At 45.5% G+C, this 18,882-nt stretch overlaps 2 protein-coding genes across 8 annotated transcripts in view; one reads left to right on the top strand and one right to left on the bottom strand.

The window, feature by feature from the left end:
- Positions 1-4,385, bottom strand: part of DDX31 (DEAD-box helicase 31) — a 50,114-nt gene extending 45,729 nt beyond the window's left edge. The window contains exons 1-6 of one of the 3 annotated variants that reach the window (XM_074923543.1): positions 4,178-4,385; positions 2,352-2,605; positions 2,093-2,168; positions 1,580-1,623; positions 1,059-1,129; positions 390-454 (exon numbers count right to left, since the gene is read on the bottom strand). In XM_074923543.1, the coding sequence (XP_074779644.1) occupies positions 390-454; positions 1,059-1,129; positions 1,580-1,623; positions 2,093-2,168; positions 2,352-2,605; positions 4,178-4,252 (585 nt within the window). In that variant the 5' untranslated portion in view covers positions 4,253-4,385. The remainder of the gene's footprint in view (positions 1-389; positions 455-1,058; positions 1,130-1,579; positions 1,624-2,092; positions 2,169-2,351; positions 2,606-4,177) is intronic. The other 2 variants (XM_074923544.1, XM_074923545.1) reach the window with 2 other exon arrangements.
- A 153-nt stretch (positions 4,386-4,538) lies between these two features.
- On the top strand, positions 4,539-17,330 carry GTF3C4 (general transcription factor IIIC subunit 4). Of its 5 annotated transcripts, none has more exons than XR_012634914.1 (6): positions 4,539-4,890; positions 5,736-7,556; positions 9,348-9,478; positions 10,371-10,459; positions 11,523-11,961; positions 13,966-17,330. XR_012634914.1 is itself a non-coding variant. In XM_074923540.1 (5 exons), the coding sequence occupies exons 1-5, from the start codon at positions 4,555-4,557 to the stop codon at positions 11,585-11,587; spliced, it is 2,442 nt and encodes an 813-aa protein (XP_074779641.1). In that variant the 5' UTR covers positions 4,539-4,554; the 3' UTR covers positions 11,588-17,330. The 5 variants fall into 5 exon arrangements, 2 of the variants coding, with proteins under 2 accessions (XP_074779641.1, XP_074779643.1); XR_012634912.1 differs by having other exon boundaries at positions 12,075-17,330; XR_012634913.1 differs by having other exon boundaries at positions 11,523-14,124; positions 14,275-17,330.
- Positions 17,331-18,882: the final 1,552 nt, after the last annotated feature.

The following is an 18,882-nucleotide window of genomic DNA, read 5'->3' as shown; positions in this document are numbered from 1 at the left end:
TTTGGTCAACCAGAGGATTCAAGTTGGAGACAATTATCAAATTTTATTCCATGTCAAGATTATCAACTTATTAGTCCTAAAGACATGGCAGTAACCTTTGTTTCCAGCTCTCCCAGCTTCCAGATCATTGCTTCCTCTGCATTCTACTTACTCCAAACTCAACAATTTAGCCTACTGCATGAAGTAATGGGGAACGTGTAATACTATTCTTGTATCCTCTGGATCTCAACAGTACAGGACGATCACATAAGCCACATGCACAAATAAAAGGGGAAGAGAGACTGCTTGACCTTTTTATCAAGGAGAGACAGTGATGGCTACAAGAGCTGGATTTTATTTTTATTCATCTCAATATCAAAAGCAAATATATTTAATTCTGCTGCACCTACCTGTATTTTTGATTCCATTCCTTGCAAAGACTGTACAAGTGGAATCCCATAGGCAAGAGTTTTACCTTTTTAAAAGGGAGAAAATGGGAAGACTTTCCATCAAAAAAAAAGTCACCATGACAGCACTCCAGCAAGTTAAAGTACCACTCATCCTACCATTCTTCAACTGAGGTCAGAGTCTGGAAAAGTTTTAAGTAGAACATTTCCAGAACAGAAGATCGACAGGCAATTCACCAAAGGGTTAAATTAAAAAAAAAAAAAAAAAAAAAGAGAGAGGTGGTGGTATCCAACTGTGATCTATCTAAATAAATATCCTCACCCACCCAAGGACATGAGACATCCAGACATAGTTTGCTGCAAACAAGCACTTAAGTTTGTAGGGCGAGAGCATGTGCTGCTCAGCTCTGCTGCCCTCCTGGATGGGCACCCCAGCAGCAGCCCAGGAAGAGGCTCAGGCAGCAGCTGGCAGCTGCACATCAACGTTCAGTCCCACCAGCTCAGTCCCACCACTGCGTTGTCACCCCTGTCTGCCTTCTGTCACGGCAGCCCCAGGCCAGGCTTCCCAGCCCATCACTTTATGAGCTGTACTGGGAACATGAGGCTTTGGTTCTGTATTTGGGATTTGGTTTAATATGCCCTAGGGAAGGAGAGTGACAATTAAATACTGACCTGAACCTGTCTGAGATCTCACTAGAGCATCTTTGCCTTGCAGGAGCACAGGAATTGTTTGCTTCTGAACACTGTGTGACAAACAAAACAGGTTAGGAAATATGAATGCAACAAGATAGAATCTTAAGGTTTTAACATACAGCGACTGTTTCAAAACTGTTTACCCCAAATTCCACGCATTCACCTCTGCTGTGCAGCTACACCAGTAGAGGTTGATTTCTAAGGAAAGCCACTAGATAGGCATCAGAGGTGATAAATTGTAAAAAGATGGTGTTATGATTCAAGTACCAAATCAGAAGGCAAGACTCCAAGGTTCCATCTTCAGCCGTGACAAGTGTCTTGCTGTGTAACTTACAAGCTATTTCTCATCCCAAATTTTGAAAGCAACAAACCCTATGGCAAATGGGACAGCTTAACAGGTCCTTTGGTCTTCACAAACCAATTACATATAACGAAACAAATCACAGATGACTGGCTTTAAGAGGTAGCAAAGTGCACAAGTTTTATTTGGATTTGCTTACCTGGTCATGCTACTTATGTTTAGGACGGTGTTTATGGTGGAGATCTAGAGAGATAATAAAGAGCAGTAAACAGGTTTCATTGTCAAACTGTTCCTTTTGTGGTACAAGACAGAGCAAAAACCACAACACTGATGCTTATTCTCTACATTACTGGTCCAGGGCAAATGGACATAAAAGTTGCCACGTCCTCCAAAATATTTCTTAGTTCATCAGAATTACACCATTGCTAGCACATTATAAAATATCAGACTTGTTAAAATACTGCACTCCCAAAGTCTGCTGTGTTTTTTTGGTATTACAGCTGCAAACAGTTGTAAGGTTGGTGCTGAGACAGCGTGTCTGGGGATGGGTCAGGACACCAGCCAGCACTGAGCTAAGAGACTGCAACAAAATGAGGCAAAGTACTGCCAAGCCTGTCCAAGTCACCACGAATAAAGGTGCACCTCTTGGTTCTCTACCTGCTACCCACCCAAAAAAGCATGTTTCAAGGCTCACAGCCTTCTGGACACTCACCAGATGTGGATGGAGGTCCAACTGGTTAAATGAATCTGTAGTGAAAACATCTTCTTGCACCTGCTGCACTGCTTTTCTGAGTTAGGGGAAACAAACCAAAGCATACGGTGTGGTTAAAAATAATACAATAGTATTCTATGTAAACAGCAACAAAACTACATGCACCAAGCAACCGCTTTGCCTAAGCAAGGCAAAAATTCAAGACACTGAATTTCAAGGCATTGAAAGGGTTTTTATTCCTCCCATTTGTCTAAAATACCTGTGAATTTCTGGGATATCAGGGTTGTTTCTAAACAGGCTGGATGTCTTAACGAAAGGTTTGCTTTTCTGGCTTTCATTTTGGTTGTCAGTCAACTGCTTCTTAGGAAGAGATTTTTGTGATGAACTTCCCTTCTCCTTGACTTCAGCTTCAGTAGCACATTTCTTGAAGGTGTTTACTGATGGCTTACATTTACGTTTCAAAGGTGGGTTTCCATGTGGTGACTGAAGCTTTCTTTTCAGAGCGTTGGACTGCTTTAATATGAACAAACAAACCAGACAGCAAGAATTCATTAGTGACGGAGAATTAACAACATGGTATCATGTTGGATATAAACATCAGCCCACAGATATATCCCTTATTTTTTGAATCCCTACCCCATGACTAAATAAAACAAGTTTGATTTTTGAGGCTAGCCAGTTTCTATTCTAATTGATTCACCACCATGCCTGATTCCACTGAAACTACTGAAATGCAAAGAAAAATCTAAAGTCATATACAGTGCTCATCTCTAAAGGATTTCCTCTAGCTTCTCCAGTAGCTGAGTGGAACACACTTTAAAAATCTCTCTCAAAAGCTCTGCAAATCTCCCGATTACATTAAAGCCATCCCTGTAGGCTTCCTCCTTCCTGTGGGCAAGAGGGATGGCCTGTACTTCACTCCAACTTATGCTTCTGCATTTCAGCATTTCTGAGCTCTTTATTTCTTTTGTTGCAGCAAATAGTTTATTTTACTGATCTTACAGTCATCTGAAGAAAAACTTCTGCTCTCCCCATATCCCTCTAGGAACAGTGAAGAACATTAAATTTAACTTCCTTTGGTCCCCAGAGCTCTTCAGCATCCCACAGCCCCTTTTTCAATGAACTTGTTTTTCCCATCACAACTGCAAAACTCCTGAAACACATGAAATGCCAGCACAACCCTGTCCCACTTTTTTTGCCCTCTTCCCCACTCCTAGCTGCACACAGATTTTCCTTGTCCTCCTATGAACCATATTGTTTTCAACCACTATTACTTTTTTTTTTCCACTCGTTTCTTCACATTTTTGGCAACCAACCAAAACCCAACCTCCTTCCACCAACATTCACCATCAGAAAACTGCTGGTGGTGGTTCTCTTCCTCAAAGTACCTCTTACAATCAGGGTAAACCCTGGCGATCGCTGAACTCTCACATACTTTTGCACAGTATTTTAAGAATGATGTAAAAATTCAGAAGAATAATTGAAACAACCTAGAACCACTGCAACAATAAATTGAAATTAAAAAACGTCTATTTAACCCCCTCTTGTTTTCCTCTCCTCAAACTTATGACATGAAAGCACCTATTGCCGCAGCTCATCGCATCCTCACAATCAGTTTAAAGTATCAGACTTCCCCTCCCTCGCAGCATTTCCGAGCATCTCTGAGCGCGGCAGAGGCCTGTAAGAGCGTTACCCCCAGCTTCAGCAGTCAGCCCCCAACCAGCCCGAAGCCGCTCACAGCGCCAGCCCAGCGCCACAGAGCCTCGGACTCGCCATTTCCCACCCGCTCCCTGGCGAGTCTTCCCGCTCACCACCACCCCCACGGGGGCCGAGCCCGTCTCCTTGCCAAGCCCCTGTGCAGGTATCGGCCCATCTCGGAGGCGAAACGCCAAAAGTTTCATTTAATAACTTTTTAGACGCTGTCTCTGCTCCCCTGCTACTGGCCACGGCTCCCCGGGGCCAGCCCCCAGCCGGTGCCCCCCCCCGCCCCGGTCCAGTCAGGCCGAGAGCCGCGGCTCCGGCCCGCACAGCACGCCGAGTCCCGGCAGAGGGCTGGCTGGGGCCGGGCCGCCCGGCTGCACCTACCCGGCTGGAGGCGGCGGGCCCGCGGCCCCGCGGCGCCGAGCTGAGGTTGAGGAGCAGCGTCCCGCCCGCCGCCATGGCCCGTCGCCTCCCACAGGGCCCCGGGGCCGCCCCTCGGGCCGGGCCCAGCCCGCGAGGGCGCAGCGGAGGCGGGCGGGGGGGCGCCCCACGGGCACGGCCGCTCGCCCGGGACCCCCGGCCGCAGCCGCCCCACCGCAGGGGCTCGGCGGGGCGCGGCGCGGCGCCCCCACCCGCGGCCCCGGGCCCGCGGGGCGGCGCAGGCGGCGGCGGGGCAGCCCCAGCCGGGGCGGCCGGGGGCTTCGGCGGCGGCGGCGGCGCATGCGCGCTGCGGCCCGAGCGGCCCGTGAGGCGGCGGTAAGATGGCGGCGGCGGCGGAGCGCGGGGGCAGCCCCTCGCTGTCGGCGGGGGAGGAGGAGCCGCCGCTGGGGCTTGACTCGCTCGTGGAGGAGGCCGCGGCCGCGGCGCCGAGCGCCGGGTTCCGACTGACGGCGGTGCGGCGGGAACCGGCGGTGCGGCTGCAGCACGGCGTCAGCGGGCTGGAGCCGCTGGCCTGGTCGGAGGACCACCGGGTGTCGGTGAGCACGGCCCGCAGCATCGCCGTCCTGGAGCAGCTCAGCGACGTCCACAGCGGCGGGCAGGAGATGGTCATCCACCGCACGGCCGTGCCCGCGCCCTCGGCCGCCTGTCTCCTCAAGGTGAGCCCCCCCAGCCCGCCGCGGCGGCCGGCACCGGCCGCCTGCCGCTCCGCGGGGCCCGGGGCTGCCACGCTGTGTCCCCCCGGGGTGGCGGCGGAGTCCCCGGGGCTGCCTCCCCCCTGGGCTGCTCCTCCAACTTGCAGTGCGCGCAGCATTTCATGCGATGATGCGTTTTTAAAACGTAGGGGAGGAAAACATACACAGCCCAGTAACGTCAGGGTGAAACGTGATCCAGGATCAAGTGGATTTCAGGGATTCTAAAGTTTATCAGTTTTTGTCGAAGAATCACTTGAGTTCCGGTAATTTGATGACAGTTATTTCAGTCTCCCTCGTCTGAGAGGGACATGTCAAATCTGTCTTGGTTTTCTACCTAAGCTGAAAGATTTTTGCAGCAAGGATTTTTGGGCTTCATGGGGGGCATCTGACTTTTCACACTTCTTGGTACAAAGGGGCGGCAAGTCTGGGTGAATATCTTATTAAATAATAATGCTGTTGTGGATTTTTTTTTTTCCAGAAGGGCAGTGAGAATATGGAGTAACTTGAGTTGAAATACTGGGAGCTTTACAGTTTGAATGTTATGCCAAGTATCTTTAAAGACACACTTCAAAATATGAAAACGGGGTCTTTGATTGACCAGACAAAGATTCAGTAGCTGAGAGTCAAAACTGTACAAATTCAGGCCAACAGTAAGGCTTAAGTCTTTAAGAGTGACATTAATTAATCATGGGGACAGTGGAGTATGGGTTGTGATAGGGGATGTTCTGTTTCAAGTGGGAATTAATTCCAGGAAACTCATCTTAAAAAAGAGTTCTACAATTGTTTAAGTTCTTTTTGTTATCTTTTAGGTTGGTCCAAAAAAGGAGGTAGCTGAATGTAAGGAAAGGTTTGCAAGTTCGGTGGATCCAACGGTTAGCCAAACGTTTATGCTAGATCGAGTGTTCAATCCCGAGGGGAAGTCGCTGCCACCCATGCGAGGATTCAAGTATTCCAGCTGGTCCCCACTGGGCTGTGACGCCAACGGGAGGTGCCTGCTCGCAGCTTTAACCATGGACAATCGACTGACCATCCACGCAAACCTCAACAGGCTGCAGTGGGTGCAGCTGGTGGACCTGACAGAAATCTACGGGGAGCGTTTGTACGAAGCCAGTTACAAACTTTCTAAGGCTGACACTGCCAGGGGAGAACTAGGAGATTTCTCTGAATTTCAGAGACGGCACAGCATGCAGACTCCAGTGCGCATGGAGTGGTCGGGCATCTGCACCACTCAGCAGGTTAAACACAACAACGAATGCCGGGACGTCGGCAGCGTGCTCTTAGCGGTACTCTTTGAAAATGGTAACATTGCAGTTTGGCAATTTCAGCTTCCATTTCTGGGTAAGGAATCAATTACTTCTTGCAATACCATAGAGTCCGGAATAAATTCCCCAAGTGTGTTGTCTTGGTGGGAGTATGAACATAACAACCGAAAGATGAGTGGACTTATTGTGGGGAGTGCTTTTGGACCAGTTAAGATCCTTCCTGTCAACCTAAAAGCAGTCAAAGGCTACTTTACGCTGAGACAACCTGTAGTCTTATGGCAAGAAATGGACCAGTTACCAGTGCACAGTATCAAATGCATTCCTCTTTACCACCCCTACCAGAAATGTAGCTGTAGCCTAGTGGTGGCTGCGAGAGGAGCCTACGTATTTTGGTGTCTCCTGTTGATATCCAAAGCAGGTCTTAATGTCCATAATTCCCACGTGACAGGGCTTCATTCTTTGCCAATTGTATCTATGACCGCAGACAAACAGAACGGCACAGTGTACACGTGCTCCAGTGATGGAAAGGTGAGGCAGCTGATTCCTATATTCACGAACGTTGCTTTAAAGTTTGAGCACCAGCTGATTAAGCTCTCAGAAGTGTTTGGCTCCGTCAGGACTCACGGAATAGCCGTTAGCCCGTGCGGGGCGTACTTAGCCGTTATTACAACAGAGGGGATGACTAACGGCCTGCACCCAGTTAACAAAAACTACCAGGTTCAGTTTGTAACCCTTAAGACTTTTGAGGAGGCAGCTGCACAGCTCTTGGAATCTTCTGTTCAGAACCTTTTTCGGCAAGTGGACTTGACGGATCTTGTACGCTGGAAAATTTTGAAGGATAAGCATATTCCTCAGTTCTTACAGGAAGCACTGGATAAAAAGATTGAGAGCTGTGGTTCTACTTACTTCTGGCGGTTTAAGCTATTTCTCCTGAGGATTTTGTACCAGTCAATGCAGAAAGCTCCCTCAGAGGTCATGTGGAGACCGTCACACGAGGATGCAAAAATCTTGATATCGGATTCCCCTGGGATGGGCAGCACTGAAGATGATCAAGAGGAAGGAACTTCTAAACAAGCCAGCAAGCAGAGCCTATGTGACACGGGCAAAGGTATGGACATAGATGACACTGCAGAGGATTCTCTTCCTCAGTCAAGTGACATAGGAGGCCGCGAGCCAATGGAAGAAAAGCTTCTTGAAATACAGGCACAAATTGAGGCAGTAGAAATGCATTTGACACGAGAGCACATGAAACGGGTGTTGGGAGAAGTTTATCTACACACATGGATTACAGAAAACACCAGTATTCCCACCAGAGGAGTCTGTGACTTCTTAATGTCCGATGATGGCTATGATGACAGAACAGCACGAGTAAGTGCACCTCTATGCTCTGGGGATTCGCTGTTAGAAGTTCCTTCTTTCTCTCCCCTCCATACCCTTAAATGAAAATACAGCTTTGGGTGGGAAAGAGAACTGTAATCATGTCATCCTTGCCGGTCAGCTTCTATAGAGCATACAGTGTAAGCTGTCCTTCCTTGAAATTATGGAGTAGGAGGAAATGTAAATACAGGTGTTGAAATTTGCATCAGGTACAATAAAGAATAAGCGTGCCTGAGTTTTGTCAGAACAAGGGAGAGGACTATTCCACTGCTGTTGGTGGGTTTAGAACATGTACTGGTTGAGAGGGATGCTTGTTTTCATGGCTAAACTTATTTAATCTATCATCTCTAGAGAACTAAATTTAGGAGGTATTTCCTCTAGGCGGTTAGTCTGCTGCTCTAATTTTAAGAGTTGCAGTATCACTTCTTAAAGTATTTATAATCGAAAGTACTGTCACAGTTCAGGTGGTACATCAGGTCTTGTTCAGTGGCAAGATCAGTTACAGAAGTTCAGAAAGTGATTGTGTTCCATGAGGTAAATCCAGTGATTCAGAACTTTTATGCAGGACTTTCACTTAAGCAAGCTGAATGAATGTCTGTTATAACGTACAAGGCCTGAACCTTCAGGCACGCTTGCACTTACTGAACTACAATAAACAAGCAGAACTGAATGCTTGGCCATGATAGGAACTCTTCTCAAACTTGCAATGCTCCCTACCAGAATAAAAGCATAACTGCAAGGACTGTATCGGCCTATTGCGATGGGTGGAGTAAGCACTGATGACAGGAACTAAGCGATCAGCGAAGCTTGGCTGGGCCATGAATATAGATGTGAGACAAAGGAAGCTTCAGTGGGAAGCTTTGCCACTGGCCTCCCGGCTCCTAAGTCAAGAATGTCTTAGATGTCTCTGTACCTCTTTGTATGAGCAGAGAACAGTTCTTTTCGGTACCTAAGCCCTTAAATCACTTGAACTCTCAAAATCAACCTTAACATAGCATCCCAAAAGAGAGGAAGGAAGCATATTTCCATTGCTGAGGTGGTGTGCTGTTCTCTGCTGGACTTGCAATTAAGCAGCACACACAGTGTGGCCACCAGTGTTTCCCTGGGAGAGCGTTCTGGCAGAGCTGCTGTGCTTTTCTAGCATGCAGTTACTATAAATTGAGGTTTGAGAGGTTGCTTTTCTTATCTTGTAAACAAGATTCTTCTTTTTATAGTGATTAAAAGCTGCCTTCCAAATTCTATTTTATCTATTCAGTTTGCTGTCACATTTTAAAGGCCCTTGGGATGTGGTTTATATCTATTGAAATGTCAAAGACAAATTTGATCACGTAAATGTTCTACTATAAACATTATGTATACTCTAAGATAACTGCTGAAGACATGCATCCAGGTAGCTTATGAACAGGGCTTTTTTTTTTAGCACATCCATTGTGATAGACATAAAAACGTGAAAGCATTGCTGTAATGGTCAGTGGCATCTTCTAAAGTGGTACGACGACAATTTCTTCAGTATTTTTTAAATTTGAAAGTAGTTTAACATAACACTACTGCTCTTAAATTCTGCATCTCTTTACTGTAGGACAGAAATCTTTAGGAGGTGACGAGAATAATACTTATCAATGTATTCTATTTCTTAGGCTTTTATTTCTTTGAATTCAGTGAAGAGCATAGAACTTTGCATCCTGTATTATATTCTGAAATCACAATATCCTGAGAGACGTTTCCACCTTTCACTAGGCATCTGTCTTGCTGTAAACAACGCTGACTGCTGTGTATTCCCAGGTGCTGATTGGGCATATCTTAAAGAAAATGAACAAACAGACTTTTCCAGAGCACTGCAGCTTGTGTAAAGAGATCCTGCCATTCACTGATCGCAAACAGGCAGTCTGCTCCAATGGACATATTTGGCTCAGGTAACTGGTTCTTAAAAAGTTTTTGCCCCCCTCTGGATAATTGAAACATACTTACACAGCTACCCTAAACCACTTCTTAGTGTTGGAGTTATGAAGCATGTTATCCATGCTTCAGTTAAGCAGATTTTCTGTCTGTTACCTGTCCTCTTCTGTGAGAGAGAGGTCATTGGATTGGTTCTCTTATCAGTACACTGTTTTCAGATTAAATGCTTTTGATCGTCTTAACTTTTTTCTCCAAGCAGGGGGAGGATGGAGGCAGGGGAAAGTAGGTGAGGAAAAATCAAGCACAAGTCATCCTTTGGAACAGCACATGAAGGAGGGTTTGTTCTAGCTCCTTCAGCATTTGAAAACAAAGTGATTTAACAAATCACTGGAAACAGCCAGTTTGAGAAGTCAGACAAATTCTGGAACAGCTAGAAAAGGAAATATTCCAACACCCATGTGTCGGGTACATGGTGATTGTCCCTGGAGGCTTGGCAAGTCAGTAGTCTGTCAGAAACTAAAAACTTGGCCTAACAGATACTATGTGCTAGTTTGGCTAAACAGTCACCTTAAGGAGACACCGGTTCTTCCCCTGTGCAGTAACCCTCAAGCTTTACACCTCTTCTACTGTATGCTAAAATTTTTGGCTAATGAGGAAACTTGCTATACTGATTTTCGGCCTTTTTCATTTTCATGACCATATGTAACTGGTTACACTTGTGAAGTTTCATTTACCTGAGTTACTAAATTATTAATTTTCATGTTTCATGTAGCTCATTACTGCCCTTACTCTCAGAAAGCAAGGTCCATTGGGAACAGAACCCAGCCTCCAGCCAGGGCATAGGAGCAGGTCACAAAACAAAACATTACAGCCCCAAGCCTCTTGATAAAACTACTTGTCCTTTCACAGGTGCTTCCTAACCTACCAATCCTGCCAGAGTTTGGTATACAGGAGGTGTTTGCTTCACGACAGCATTGCACGGCATCCAACCCCAGAAGGTAAACTTCCTGTAGCCAGAGGGGGCAAGGTTATGTATTATTAAGTTTTAGCTGCAAAATGACTTGAATTGGTTTCACTGACTTTTCCCTTTCAGACACTTACCACGTGAAGCACTAGCACTCTGCATTTCACGGTGTCCTGTTGTTGTCCATGCATTAGTGGCACATGTTAATTACAGAATAGTGACTGCAGAAATTAATTTATAAATATTTAATTTTAATGAGAGCTGGGTAAACACATAATCTATGCTGGAGTGCTAGAACAGTTAGTTTATATTCCAGTTGAATATATTAGCATCCAGTTCTGCAAGACCTGATGGTCTTTGGCATTCTGTTTCGGTGCAAGCTGCACTGCCCCAGCACAGGTTAAGGAATAGCTGGCACCTTGCTGGGGTGGGTCTCAAACCTCCAATAAGTACATCACTCAGAGACAATAACGGCAGGCTCTGGGAGCCAGTCAGCCTTTTGGCTTTGCATTTTCAGAGTTTGAGGAAGGACAAGCTGTGCAAGAAAATTGTTTTCTTCACAACTTGTCCACTTAAAAAAATGATGGAGTGCTCTCAACAGTTTGTCTTAAAGTGTAGGTGATACTTTTCCTCTCCCCATAATATGTGGGTATTCCAGTTGGCACTAAAGATCAACACAGAACTAAAACCTCCATAGAGAGGCTGTAAACTTGATTTACTTCTGTTGGACAGGGACAAAGAAACAGGAACCAAGGACTGCATTATGTGAAGGATCTAATTTTGGTTAAGAAAATGAGGACACTACATTTGTGGCATGGTGATCCTTTAAATTTTTTCCTCTATAGCTATCAAGATGAGTATGTAGTGATACAGCATGGACTGTCTGTTTCACCTTAATATTGTCCCCTGATGAAGTGGGATATAAACTGGCATTACTTGAAATTTCGTGACAGAAATGGAGTTGGATTCCTCTGAATGCTCAGTTAATCCTGTCTGGTGAATATATACAAACTGTCTAAGGATTACGATTTAGTTTGTCCATCTCGGGTGTCGTTCCTCTACCTCCAGCTTTAAACAACTTGTTTTCTTATTTGCAGATCCTGAATGGATCAAGAGGTTATTGCAAGGACCTTGCACGTTCTGTGATTCTCCTGTGTTCTAGAGAAAAGCTATGTAAAGATTGAAAGTATTTTCTCTACTGCATAAGGTCCCTTCAGTCTTGAAGGATACAGAGCACAGGAATACAGACTTTACTGGAGAGGGAAGACACTGTCCACAGCCCTGTAAATACATCGGAGATTCTAGGAACTCCTTAAATCCAGAGCCTGTTCCATGCTCCAGAAACAGGAGTGCACCTGGAAGAGCGAGTTTATAAAAGGGTTTGGGAATGCACCCCTTGAAGCTCAGCAGCAGCACAGGCTTCCTTTTACTGAAAAGGAACTGAAGTCTTAAGGACGAGCTGTGAACTGTCCCTCCCGCCCCACAGCGGGTGATTGCCCCGATGGGAACAGCAGAGCTGCCTCCTGAATGGTCTTGGTGGGTAGAGAAGGCTTCAGCTTGTAGTGTGCTCGTTTGCTTTTTAACAAGCACTGGCATTTGCTGCAGAATATTAAACTATCAAAATAATTTGTGGTTCTAATTTCTTGCAGAGTGAAGCGTATGCCAGTTACAGCCATATGAAAGAAATTGGCCATTATATTAGTTTCACTTAAAGTCTAGAAGATTAACTGCCTCTTAAGTCTTAACAGTATTGCAGTCAGAAGGGTAATACTGGCTGCCTGAGTCAAATATGGATCAGTAAGAATAATTTTTAAATGTAATAATTATTAAACTAATAGCAATTAGATTAAACACTAATATATATATAATTTCCAACGCTCTGAGTCTCTTGCCCCACTTTCTTTTTCTGAACTAAGCTCTAACTACTTCCTAGCTTTTGCCAATGTGTATGCCTTTTGTTTCACTTTAACCCTCTACCAACAGGAATAATCTTTTCCAGTGTCCAGTCACCAAAACCATCGATTTATCTTATTTTCAACTGAATTGAGTCTGCCTCATACTGTAATCGAGTTTTACAGAAGTTTGGCACACAAGTAATCACTCCCAGCTGACAGTCTCCCTTTTCATAATGATGCAGTGGAAAAAAAACCCAAACAGAACAGCCCAAACCCCATCACCACCATGGCTGACATGTTACAGGTAAAGTTTCCACAGGTGGTCATGGAGTGTGGTGAAACTATTCTTGTATAACCTCGACTTTCTCATCAAGAGGTTCATAAATATGCCAGTGATGTAGCGTGGCTGAGCCCAGAAATTAATTCTGCCTTTTAACTGTTCTGTCACAAAAAAAAATCTTTCTCTCTTTGGCATCTAGTTCCTCGGGGGAGCAGGAGAATCCTTTTTGACTTCCTATGCAGTGTTAGAGGAATAATACCTCCAAAATGTGTATGGTTATTTAGTACAGTTTGTCTTGTTAACTTAAATCCATGTTGTCAAATAATCCAAAGTTTATGTATTTACATTCTTCGGAGTACTGATCTGGACACTCAGATGTGTTGCCCTGTTTGTGATTCATGACACTTCTAATTGTGTGTGAAGTAGCTATTTGAAAAATCAAGGAATTGTCCTGACAGTATCAGTCTCCAGCAATGCATGTGTGGATTGGTGCTTGATTTCCTTGATTCAATGACTATGCATATTTTTTTAATGTTCCTTCACCTTTAGTAGGAGCAAATCTTTTTCAGCTAACATCAAAACAAGTCAGCTGTCCTTATTATTCAGTGTTTCATGCATTAAGCATGACAGTGCTTTGACTGAGAAGAATATCAATATAGTAGCCCAGAACAGCAGAAGCACATTCATCTGTAAAATAATTAGCCTTGTTTGTAAATATCCTTGGAAGTGGTACCATAATTGTATTAAAGAAATGTTTAGTTTTTTATTGCTGTGCATTGAAAATGGAAATTACTTCAGTGTGTCTGCAAAGAAAGAAAATGTAGATCATGATAGCATCTAGTAAAGCAAAGAGTAACCTTGATAGCTAACGTGTGTGTAGTTTGGGGGCAGGTACTGTACCTGGGCAGCATTTATCCTCTTCCCGGTGTTGATGGGTTTTTTTGGGGGACATCAGTTTCCAATATGAGCTGAACAGGTTTATTCATGGTGGTAGAGAAAACGTTTGAAGTGGAAGCTGCAGGCCCTTGTCCAGGCAGCCCTGAGCAGTTCATCGGGAAGTGTTCTGATTCAGAAACTCACCTGACTAGAAAAGGCGAGAGAGCTCTCCAGAACCACGTGTAAGTGCTTTTAAAAAAAGTCAAAGAACATTTCTCTGATATTGGCTTAGAAACCATGATAATATCCTGATCTGCAGAAATGTTTAAGTCTGGCTGACCAAAAGGTTCAGCATGATATCATTAGATTAATTCCTGGTGATTACTTTCAGCAGTTCCCTTGAATTTCCCTGGGTTGAGTTTTAATGCTTTAGACATGCAGGAGCTCTAGTACACCTAGCATTAATGTTTATTTTCCTTGTCTTTCAAGGCAGTAGATACTCAGTATACCATTGCCAGTTTATTTAACCTGATTTATGACTGCTGGGAGAATGGAATTTTAAAGCCAATGATGTCAGCTTTGTCTGCATGCCAGTGGAGATCCTTTAGCACAAAGCTTTCACTGCTCACCCTGACCCATTCACAACAGGTAAAGAAGTATTGTGATTTAATTGTGTTTTTTAAACCATCACTGGTCCCGAAATGTATTTTTAACTAGTGCAGGCTTGAGTAGTACAGCACACCTCAGACCAGTCACATTTAACCTCTGATGCTGATCTCACTGGATTTTTCTGCCCAGCTAACAGCTGAGAGACTTCCTTCAGGAAACCTTTTATCCGTCTTGGACTCATGACTTGCAGTTCTGGGAATGTGGAGGTTTAGTCCCGTTCCTGCTGGAGTTCTGTAAGCACCTGCAGGGCCGCAGCAGCCCCTCGATGCATTATCCCTCCCGGTGTCCTAACCAGACCCCTCGCTTTCACCCCACGCGGCGGAGGTGAGTGGGTGAGGAAGCTACGAGCTCTTTTGCCATGAAGAGTTGCCTTCCCAAACTGGTACATAGTGGAGCTATCCAATATTAAGGCCCAGTCCGATCTAAGACACCAAGTGAAGTATTCAACGAACAAATTCCACAAAATCAGAGTTTATCTCACTAAGTTTTGACAGATCTCTCAAACAAGTGAATCATTGAAGTTCTTTTGAACTGCTTTGCCATTTGGAGCTAAAATAAACACTGTGGCTGTTTATGCCTCAGCAGAAACTAAGCGGTTCTCAATGCGTTGCTGCTTTTTTTTTTTCTTTTAAATTGTGGTACTTGCTCTTGCATCTGAGAATTAATAGCCAGGGATGCTGTGTTCTGTGTCTGAAGCTAATGTGGCGTTGTCCTTGATAAGTAGCTTCTGACAGCAGTTAAGATTTGCTACTCACGCTGATAACAAGAGTTTTTCCGTCCTCCGCTGGGCTGAAGAAGTGCAGGTGTGATGCCTCAGCAGGGCAGTTCTGCACTGTACCTTGGTGCTGGATGCCATTGTTGGAGCTCAGCTGAACGTCTGGGGTCATGAGGGCTCTGTCCTGGGTCTCCAAACTCCACCTCCTGCTTTGGAATTGGTGACAGTGAAATGCCTTTTACCTCAGTTCAGCTTTGGGTTGGGGACTTGATCATTCGGTCAGCCTTTTCTTTTGTATGTTCCCCCATCCTATTAATTTTATTGTATATTTCTAGGGAGGAGATACTATGGTTGCTAATGCAACCCTGATTTTCCTCAACTTACCAGGTTTTCCACTGGCTAATGTATCATCAGTGATTATGGGCAGCATAACTCCATTTATTCTATCGTCATTAAGGGTTTATTGACGTAAAAGAACTGAATGCAAACATTTATAGTCCTAGTTAAAGGCCAACAAATCACACTTGTGTTGTTCTGCCCTAAACTAACACTTACAGGAGACTTGTTTGTACAAGTAGTTTCTCAAACACGGAGCCCTCCTTGCATGACTTGCCCAGTTTGTGAAGCAGTGGCCTCGCAGGCACAATTGCTGGAGTCTCAGTTGCCACCTACAACAGGTACAGCATCAGGGAGAGAGGGAGGGGAGGGAGAGAGGGAGGGGAAGCCCCTCCGCGCTCCTCCGAGCCCTCGCCACGCCGTGGGGTTAATCACTGAGGCTGTTGCTCTTTTGACAACTCTAACCTTTGTGTGCAAGGCCAGTGAGATGTGTCCACCAGGAGATTCTCTTCGGGGGGGGGCAGGACGGTGGCTGCAGTAAGGGGAAGGTGCCTCTTTGGTCTCTGCCTTTCCACACGAGTGGGGCTGGGTACGTCGGTGAGAGCCCGCCGTGTGCTCGCTGCTGTCCATCACGACAAAGTGCTGGCTGGCATTTTACAACCTCGTTCATGCTGGTTATTGAATCCTTCCTGGCAGTCACTTTATTAATGTGTACTTAGTAGCAGCCTAATGCTTAACAATATAATAAACTTCAAGATTTGTTACTGCAGAGCACTCGTTCATACTTTTGCAGCTGGAAGTAAGGGCGATAGCAGTCTTGGCCTCAAAGTGTTGTAGTTGCGGCAAAAGATTTATAGTGGGCATCTAAATTAACTGGAAGAAGGTGTTATGGGTTCCCAGTAAATAAAGGTGAGATGCTGACAGTAGTTATTACATCTGTCCTCATACCCCTTATATTCCCTTTTGAAGCTTTCTCTATCAGGCCTGTAAACACACAGACGACGCTGGTTATCCATCGCAGGGGGCAGGTTTATTCTTTAACCAGCACTGGTACAAATGTCTGCACGGAGGTGCCCGCTAGTGTACAGCTCTGCTGGCAAACACCAGGCTGGAAAGCTGCTTTTTTGTCTCCGTGTGGGTAAACAAGGACAAGTTGAGCTTGGCTCTGTTCAGCTGGAGTCCTGTCCTATCTGTCCAAGGTACAGGAGTCTGAACAGGATGGAGTCGAGACTTCTCTTGGAAGTCTCAACCCAGGAGAGTTTTTCACAACTTGTAGAGGTTATGATGTGTGCAGTGATGCCCAAGAGCTTTAGTTTTCACTTCTAAGGGGGGAGGGCCTTCTATACATACTCTCACTTAAACTTCCCTTTGTGTTAATCTTTGGCTGTACTCAGTTCTAACTCTTCCTTTACTCTGAAGATGTTCCCAGACCCTTGGTGTCAGGTGGAATACTCTCATTCTCACTATTTTTTAATGCTAACTCAGATTTTACCCCTCTTCACTCAAACAACCTGGAACTCCTGCTGCTCTGTCATGTGGGGGCTTGTTTTCACACTAAGTGCTGCTACACAGGGCACTTACTAGCATCAACTACACTACAGAAAGCGGAGTAATTCCCCGTGCTGGCCTAGGCTGCGCCTGAATCAACCCAGATGTGAGTGTTGGAGCATCTTCACCTCCGCCGAGAGCCCCCAGCAGGAGTTTCAGGGCTGTGCCAGCCCTGCAGCATTCTTAACACGAAACTAGGAGCCAGCCCTGAGAAGGGAAAACCCAAGAGCCATCCAAATGGAACCACACAAAGGAGAATTTAATTTAATTGCTCTGCTAATCTAGTTGATCTCTTCATGCTACTTTAATTCCGTTCTGGGGTGTGGGTGTTGTAGCTGGCTGACCGCACAGTCACCAGCCTGAATGAAAAGCAAAGTTGAGTTTTAATCTTTAGTTTCTGGATTTTTTTTCCTTTGAGACTTAGTTCCTGGGAGGGTCTGACGAATTTGCTGTGAATATTGATGCTGTGTATATGGCACATTTTGTAAACGTGAAACAAACCTGGATGAATGTTTTGTATACTGCAACAGTAGCATTGTAATCCTGCTCCTTTTTTTATTCTAAATAAATAAATAAAGTACTTGTTTGTAATGTCTGTATTTTAAGGGACTGAACTCCTGGGAGGGGCGTGGGGTGCCAAGAGCTGAGACTGGCAAGAGCAGTGTAGTTAAGCACTCAGTCCTTCAGCATAAGCCTTCGCACTTTTTTTTTAAAAAAAGAAAAGCTTAATAATAAAAATCTCACTGTGAGCACTGTCACAGAACACCGGTGGTGAAGCCTGGGAGAGCACCTGGGCTCTGACAGTGCCCTGCAGCCACACAACTCTTCCCTTCTCCTCGCCAGTGTAGTTCAACCCCTCTTTTCCCGGCCTCCCGAACCGCCGCACGGCAGCACTCCAGCTCCAGAAAACAATCCTACGAAAGAACCAACTTTCTTTGATGAAAGGGGCCTGACATCACCTTTTCTTCCGTAGAATCAAATAGTTCTTGTTGCAGAAAGAGGAGAATAACCCAGGAGAGCCTGCCTGTAGAGGGGAATAGCCCATTTGCTGTACGAAGTCCGTATGACAAGGCAAGAGCCGCCTTTCAGGTTCAGTTTTGTCAACTGCGACACCGATGGGCAGCTCTGGGGTCATAACCACAGGTCGCTCCTACTTAAGATCAGCTCGGCTCCAGCTGCCCCTCTGGGAAGCAGGACCCAGGCACGGGAACCTGCCAAGCCTGGCTTTGCTCTAAACCAAATCTTAAGGACCTGTACGAACGCCTGGCTGGCTCCCACTCCGTTACAGTCCCGCAGCCTCCACAGCACCTTGTGAACGGATGGTGGCAAAACCTGCTACATTTAATGTTCCTGTGCTGGCAGCAGCACCCAAGCCTTGTGGGGAAAGGCGAGACACCAAAGGAGGCAGCAGGGGAAATCTGTCAGGAGCTGTGGCGGGGGGGTGTCTCCTCCCTGGGGGTGCTGCAGCATCCCTCCACAGCAGTGCACGGAACATTGTTTGGAGCAGACGGACATGAAAGTTTGTGGAACAGTTGGACACATTCATTTGTTGCTGAACTCCGTAATTAACAGCATAATATATAGGGTACAGCACAACCTCCAAGCAGCCCTCTCTGCAAAGCGTCTTCGGAAAGCGGAGTGATAAAAGATGTGCATTTCAGAACTGGGCAAGCTGTACAATAAGTAACGTCTGGTCCCTGCTGCGTTCTTCCCACCTCCTCTTTACCTTGTTTTTCTCATTGCTCAACATTTGTTTTGCCAGAATAAGATGCTAATAAAATCAAGCGTAGTTACCAAATTGGTTTTCAAGTGTTGCATTCCAATTATAAAAGCCTAATTCCTCCTTCCACCCACTGAACCTTTTTGGTATTAACAGGCTTTACTATGCAAAGTGATGCAGGGGCTGTTTCGTTTACAGTAATTAAATGAATGTCAATTGTTTTAGTTGTTTCTGAGGGAGAGTTCTACATGAGTATTAGCATGTTCTGCTAACCCTTACGTTCTGCACTTCAGGCCTGCTGCAAACCCTTGGGGGTTGACCATTGACCTGAGACTCCGTACCCAGACATGCCAAGCGCATCTCAATGAGACGAGCTCTTTTTCTCAGTTTCTATGGAACCAGCAGAGCGGAACTAATA

Source organism: Athene noctua, chromosome 20 (genome assembly GCF_965140245.1).
Source record: "Athene noctua chromosome 20, bAthNoc1.hap1.1, whole genome shotgun sequence".
In the NCBI taxonomy this organism is placed as follows: Eukaryota; Metazoa; Chordata; class Aves; order Strigiformes; family Strigidae; genus Athene; species Athene noctua.
The sequence above is the reverse complement of the archived record's forward strand: the minus strand, read 5'-3'. Positions and strand labels throughout refer to the sequence as shown.